We start from the raw sequence: 7,161 nt of genomic DNA, 5'->3' as shown, positions 1-7,161 counted from the left end.
TGGACCAAAGCTATTCCATTTTATTCTTGGGTTAATTGCAATTTACCATCTTGAATTACGGGGCCAATTACAGCGTCATCTCTAACATTTTTATTTATATAAAAATTCCCCAAAAAAATTTCTCACATTTTAAAGAAAAAATTCCATCCTAAAAATTTGTCACATTTTCTATTTATATGACATACCATGCGTGCCATAAATTTAAAGAAAATAAAAAGCATGTAAACATTAATAGAAACCATTAATATATCTCTGAAATTTGTACTCATATAAAAGCTCCCTCAGAAAAAAAATTTCTCACATTTTAAAGAGAAGCACTGAAACGAAGCTAATTAGTAACACAGTTTTAACGTAGACATGGCATGCTCCATTAAATTACATTCCCACTACTAAATAACTAGATCCATGCTAATTCAGCCCTACAAACCATTACAAATTACTCCCCAAATCCACGTTCAACTATTGAAAGCAAGCTGAGATAGCCACTACTACCCGCTAAATGGCTGAAAGGGGAGCGTCAAGTGATCAAGCAGCCCAGTCACCGGCGTAGCCAACCTCGGCTGATAAGGAAACCCCCGTAGTTCATCCTCACCGTCTCCGCCATTTACGTTTTTCTCCATATCCATGAAAGGGCACGCAGGAATCCAAACCCACCTCTTCCTACGGGCATCAAACATCACCGCCGCCTTCTCCCCTACTCCTCCTCGAATCACAATCACAATAAACTCGCCGTGCCCCACGCAGTCAAACCCCCTGTTCCCCTCCGCCTCCGCGAACTCCACGTACAGCTGCTGCGGCATCCTCTCTATCTCCGCCCACGCGCCGCCCTGCATGGTCCAGAGCCTCAGGCTCCTAGGCACGTTGAGTTTGCTCTTCTCCACCGCCGCCACCAGCACCACACTCCCTCCGCTCTCCACCAGGCTCGGCCACCGCAGGAACCGCCTCATCGGCGCCTGGATCTTGCACCACCGGTTCGCCCCCACCTCGTACGCCAGCACGCTGAACGGGCTGTGGTCCATGCAGTAGAATCGCCCGTCCGCACACACCATCCGACCCGACTCCAGCCCGCACAGCCTCGGCAGTGACGACGTCGTGCCCCAAATCGAGTAGAACCCCTCCGCGTCGATGTGAAAGCTCTCCGTCGTGAGGTTCTTGACTGCGTAGGGGGATGTTAGGTCGTCTCCGGTGACGACGACGTCGATCGACGACGGCCCCACGGCTAGGCCGACGGAGGGGAAGAGCCGCGGGCGTTCAGTGTGAGGCAGTTGGGTCATGGACCCCACAAGTGGGTTGCAGAGGATTAAGGTTTTGGGAGCGGCGGCGTCGGAGACCCAGCAGATTAGGCCGCCGGAGGAAGACGCGGGGGAGAAGCCGGAGGGGACGAAGGCGAAGGAGAGACGGTACCATGCAAGGTGGTAGGGATCGAAGAGGTATCCCGATTGGGAGTGATTGGGTTTGGTGTTGTAAATGTAGGTGTTGGGGGTTTTGTGCTTGAAGAAAATGAAGCAGTGGTGGGGAGGGGATAGCTGCAGGTATAGTTGGAGGAAGGTATTGGAGAATAAGAGAGCATACCATCGCTTGCAGACGGATCGGGCACGAAAGAAGGCGGGTGGGGGGAGGAAGGCAATCACCCGATCCATGAGTTGCTGAGGGAGTCTACTCCAGATCCTGCTGTCCATCCAGGGACTAGTGTCAATTGTGTGATGTGCCCAGATGTTGTCCCTACTGCTGCCACTGCTGCTGCTGCTGCTGCTGCTGGAGAAGGTAGTTGCGTAGCAAATGGGCAGGGTTCTGGAGGTGTTGAAAGCTTCCATATTGCTCATCTAGGTTAGTCTTTTTTTTTGTTGCGCAAATTAAAGGGAACTAGGTAACTAGGTATCCAGGTGGGAAAATAATTGCAAGCAAGAAGTTGGGGAAAAGAAATTGGAGGGCAAGTTTGGGGAAAGTTTGGGAAGCTATGCAACTACTATTTAAGACAAATCTCAGGTGGGTTTTGCAAATGTCATCTTTTGAAAGAGAGACATGCATATCTCCCTAAGAGAGTAGAGACTGCAAATTACTGATCACTGCTCTCCATGTGCTGACTATCACTTGGGTTTCTCGTTTTAGTATGAAATATGGAGAAGGGGTCGGCCGAAAGGCGCTAGATGATACCAAATAGAAGAAAAGACGTGTCTCTAGCTGGGGACAGAATGAACTAGGCAGTAAAGCTCCTGGGTGGTTTGGCTGTTTTTTTTTTTTTTTTTTGTCTTTCTCGGAGTCTCTTTGCTGGAGTCTTTTGAGGTGTTTCTTTGAGCTGTTTGGATTGGGGGACGGACAGTTGTTTATATAGGAAAGGGAAGTTGCTTTTCTCTTATATTTTTGGATTTCATTGTTCTTTCTTTCAGTGAAGAGATGGCCGGCAGTGACTGTGATGGATCCATCTATCATTTCAGTGTTTTCTTGTCAAGGCCGATGAAGGAAGGAAAGGCAGAAGAGAAATCCAAGATCCAAAAAGAGGAGTTTCTTTACTTTATTTTATTTTTCCATTTTTTAATATTATTTATTAAAATTTATTAAAAAATAATTTGAAATGATCTTTTTTCTTTCAAAATTAATTTGTCTCAATATTAAAAAATAATTTGAACTAAACTATTTTTTTTTTCCAAATTGACGCGTATCAAAAATCGTTGGTCTATGTATTAAACAAATCATTGGATAATGTAACGTTTGTTTAGTTAAAAAACGTTGGACAAGGTAGCATTTTATTTTTGTTTTTAATAATAAGTGCCGGTTCAACCTACATTTTTTTGGATGACTTAAAGGACTCTTCTTCTTCCTCTGTAGACGCACGAACCTGAGAGGAGGAGAGGACGACAGACAACAATAGCACATAAAGTATAAAGACAAACTTCTGATTTCTATGACTTCTAATATTATGCAAATGGATATATATTTTCGCTTGCATTCACCTTTGCATGTGCAGGAGGAAAGTTTCGACACATGGAATTGGTTTGTACGTTGCCTTGGTTATGTCACTGACAGAGATGGAATTTGCCTGATATAAGACAAACATGCAGATATAATAGCTGTGGTGCATTGAATCCTAATTGACAACCGCCACATGCCTACCACTTATTTTGCCTTCACCATGTGGTTAGGAACTTTAATAGTAGAGTCAGAAATGCCAATTTGAAGCGGATGGCAGAGCGAGTGGGATGGAACATCAAATAAGAAAAATTAACAAGTAGATGGAAAAGATAAACACTGAAGGTGGCCAACAGACAAAGTCATTTTTTGCGTAGACCTCTCCTCATATATGGGCCCAGTGTCATGGCAGTGGACAAAGGTATAGGGACATGACCATTAACCTTGTGGAGTGTTTTAATGCCATCCTTAAAGGAGTGTGTAGTATGCTAATAATGACCATCATCTAGTTGACTTTTTATTGCTTTGCCCATTATTTCATAGTCGACGAGAGGTAGTTCGCAAAACAATTGCAGTAGGGAATGCATTTACCCCACACATCATGTTATGCATGGAAAAAAGAAGATTAGGACTGTTGGACATTGGGTGATGATGTTCAACTGATTGAGAGGTTCTTTTAGCATAACGACAACATTGCAAGGGCTACACAAGGGAACCAATATTCAAACTCTGAGCATCCACGAACGACAATGCTCATATGCAAAGTGACAAGATTTACACTTTCCTTACTCCTATATATTAGCTGTATGTGCAGAGACATAATTCAATCCTGTTAGGTTTATTGACCCTTGCTACAACATAGATGAACACTATGCAACATATTCAGTTAATTTCAATTTGATCATGCACCAAGACCATTGGTTGAAGCTAAGTATGTTGAAATTGTATGTGAATCCCGCTTTAGCTTGACACAAGGGTTTTCCTAAAAGCTTACATCTACATAATGAGATGAACATAATGGAGGGTAGGAAGAAGAATACATGTAACATCTGCAATGAACAAGGACATAACCACACAAGGTGTCTGAGAAGGGTTACAATTGGGGATGGAGTAGGCCAATTGCATTGATACATAATGTCTTTATTAGGTGAAGTCAAATTGACAACGTCATTATAAAGCAAGTGGGAAGTGGCAACAAGGGGAGGAGGATGAAAAAATTGAGCCATACAAAATCATAGACCATTAAGCAAGGAGGACGATAGTTGACATAAATAACTTGGTACCTGAAATGATATTCTTACATTTTATCATTTTAGTTAATTTGTGATATGTATTCGTATTTTCTTTTTTTGCAGCATTGATATCGAAGAACGAGCGATTATTCTATGCTGAATTTGGACAATTGGCATCATTCTACTTGAGTATAGGTAGATGGTCATGCAAAGGTGCTACACTATCATGGTGTCACACAATTTATGGAGTGATTAATTGATGCAAATTAGCACATTATCGAGTGGATACACATTTCTGAGTTCTATGACTTGTACTGTATGAGCCATATCCTGTTGGATTGGCATCTTGTCACCGCATTTGTCAAGCGATGGAGGCTAGAGGAACACACATTCCACCTTCCCCAAGTTGAGGCCACGATCACACTACAAGATCTGGAAATTCTATTCGGCTTTCCTATTGACGGAAAGCTTATCATTGGTCATATGTGTGGACCAATAAAAACAGAGCAGGACTGGTAGGGATGACAAACATTGCATCATATTTGCCAGTGGATAGTAGGAGTTACCCCACCTAAAACTAAGACTCTTGGTTCATGCTTCAGGATAAGGTTCCAATGGGATTAGTTTTGTTAGTTACATGATGGTGCGGATGAGCAACTATCATTTTCACTTGTGCATGCACTCTTTGCAATTAATTTGTGGCACTTTCTTCTATGATATGTCGAGCAACTATGTGCATCTTATGTTCTTTCCACTACTAGAGGATTTGATGCAAACGTTTTCATATAGTTGGGGTTGTGCGACGTTGGTGTGGTTGTATAGAGATACGTGCCATGCCACACATCCATATATGAAGGAGATTGGCAATCCTTTACGTCTTCTTATTATCTAGGCATGGGATAGATGCCCATCTCTAGATCCCTCCTTCTTAGGTGTGCTCTATATTGAGAGGGACATAGATGGCCATTCCGTTGATTGGTTACCACTTGCACACCAGTTAGTTATAAGTGCAATTCGATTCAACTTTGTTTATGTTGGAATTGGTGTATTCCCAAGAGGGGGGTGAATTAGTAGTAACATATCAAGTGTAGAACGTACTCATGAAAAAAGACAAACAAAACATTTTTTGTCAAAAAAGTAAACCTGCAATGAAGTAAACCATTCTTTTGGTGTATCAGCAAATATTGTCGCACGTTCTTCCCTTCTGTGCCCAAGTTGCACTAAACCAGAAGAAAAGCTGCACACAACTTCAAATACTTTGCCATAGCTCAACCAACTTCCATCCTTGCTCACTTTTTCTCTAGAAATTAACTCATGAGTCCCAAGTAGTTGCTTGTTATTATGCTGCCTGCATGAGTACTCAAAAAGTTTTGCAAGTGTAGCAGTTTCCAGTGGGGAAGTGTACCTAGCATTTCGGAGTGTTAACCCAATCACCTCTTTCTAACCCCTGGCCTGCTGCATCTCTGTCTCCCCTCCACGACCCTTGCTAGACATTTGTTTGGGATCGAGGAGACACAGGCCTCTTCCTTCATTTTGATGCCTCTGTACCCCTCTGCAGACTTGACTCTACCATCGTAGCTTTCTCCACCAACTCCATGAAATTCAAAATCTGAAAACACACCATATGCTCGTGGATCCTCTGATCTAGGCCCCTCTTGAGCCACCTCACCTTCTGATATTCATCAGGAACCACAAAAGGTGCAAAACGAGATAACTCCAGAAATTTAGCAGCGTACTACTGAACTGTGAGGCGCCCCTGAGTCAAGCTGAAAAATTCTTCCGCCTTTGCATTTCTGGTGGTGGCAGGAAAATATCGGTCATAGAAGACCTGCTTGAAGCAAACCCAGGTCATTGTTATAGGTACCACTCGCTGTTCCTCTAATAAATTTATCCCATGCCACCACCGTTTAGCTTTTCCTGCTAGTTTGAAAGTGGCGAATAGGACCTTCTGCTTCTCGGTACAATTCAACACAGTAAGAATTTTCTCCATTTCTTACATCCACATCTCAGCCTTAATCAGATCAGAGCCACCCTCAAAAGACGAGGGTTTTAGACGAGTGAACTAGTCAATGGTGCAACCCTGATGCACTGGTGGATAACCTGTTCCTCCATAATCCCGTCTCGTTTCTTCCCTAACCTGACGAGCTATTCCTTGTAATAGCCGAAAGGTGTCAATATCGTCCCCATTGGAAACTCCCATCTCGCTTTCTCATCCTTTATCCACGCCCTTGCCTCTAGGATCCATCCCTGGATATAAGTGCACAACAAGGTAATTTATAATCTCCACATCTTTATATATATGACATAAACACCATAACGTAAAACCAAATTGATATACATATCCTCAATTAAACATCCAACATCCATTTATCCAAAATCATCTGAACTTCCAATATTTAAATTCCAAATCTCGGTTTCACAATTCGAAAATATCACCGTCAATGGATTTGCCATGGTTTACTGAAACCGTCGACTAATTTAGAAAATCGCAGAAGTCCATCAAAGGTTTTTTGCCTTCAAGCTACGAAACAACGTCAAACTCCTGTCAATACCCTATTCTACCCATTCCTACCCTTATTCAATTCAAACCTATACTCTGGTATTAATCCTCCTAAAGTCTGCAAGATTGTTATGCTCTGATACCAACTATAACGCCTCAACCCCGCCACGTGGGGCTCGGAGTGTTATGAGGACAACACGCATCTCTGATACCATTTATGTAGCAGAAAAATAATAATAAAACCTCAAAATTCGACGTAAAATAAAAAAAACAAGACCCTGTAATTCAGAAATTCCAAATTCCTCAAATCTTAGCCAAAACACCCTTATAACACTTCCTAGGCTCCAAATGACAATATTTACTAAGGAAGTTCCAAAATAATTTACTTACCTTGGTTTTGGGATGTTTCCCAAACTACTCAAATCAAAGATCTACTCCGTCTATATTGTAGAGAATCTTCCCAGGAGTCTTGTGGTAGCTTCTGATCGTCGAATCAAGCTAAATCCAGCCCGAAATCGAAGA

General features: G+C 42.4%; 1 protein-coding gene across 1 annotated transcript; it reads right to left on the bottom strand.

The window, feature by feature from the left end:
* Nucleotides 1–222: 222 nt before the first annotated feature.
* On the bottom strand, nt 223–2,005 carry LOC131159908 (protein UNUSUAL FLORAL ORGANS). Its single transcript, XM_058115127.1, has one exon. The coding sequence runs from the start codon at nt 1,821–1,823 to the stop codon at nt 489–491; it is 1,335 nt and encodes a 444-aa protein (XP_057971110.1). The 5' UTR covers nt 1,824–2,005; the 3' UTR covers nt 223–488.
* Between the last annotated feature and the right edge of the window lie 5,156 nt (nt 2,006–7,161).

The sequence above is a fragment of the Malania oleifera genome, chromosome 7 (genome assembly GCF_029873635.1).
Source record: "Malania oleifera isolate guangnan ecotype guangnan chromosome 7, ASM2987363v1, whole genome shotgun sequence".
Lineage (NCBI taxonomy): Eukaryota > Viridiplantae > Streptophyta > Magnoliopsida > Santalales > Ximeniaceae > Malania > Malania oleifera.
Note: the sequence above shows the minus strand (reverse complement) of the source record. Positions and strands in the feature narration are given on the sequence as shown.

Coding starts and splice junctions, on each gene's coding strand:
- LOC131159908 (XM_058115127.1), bottom strand. CDS start 1,823: ATGAGCAATATGGAAGCTTTCAACACCTCCAGAACCCTGCCCATTTGC.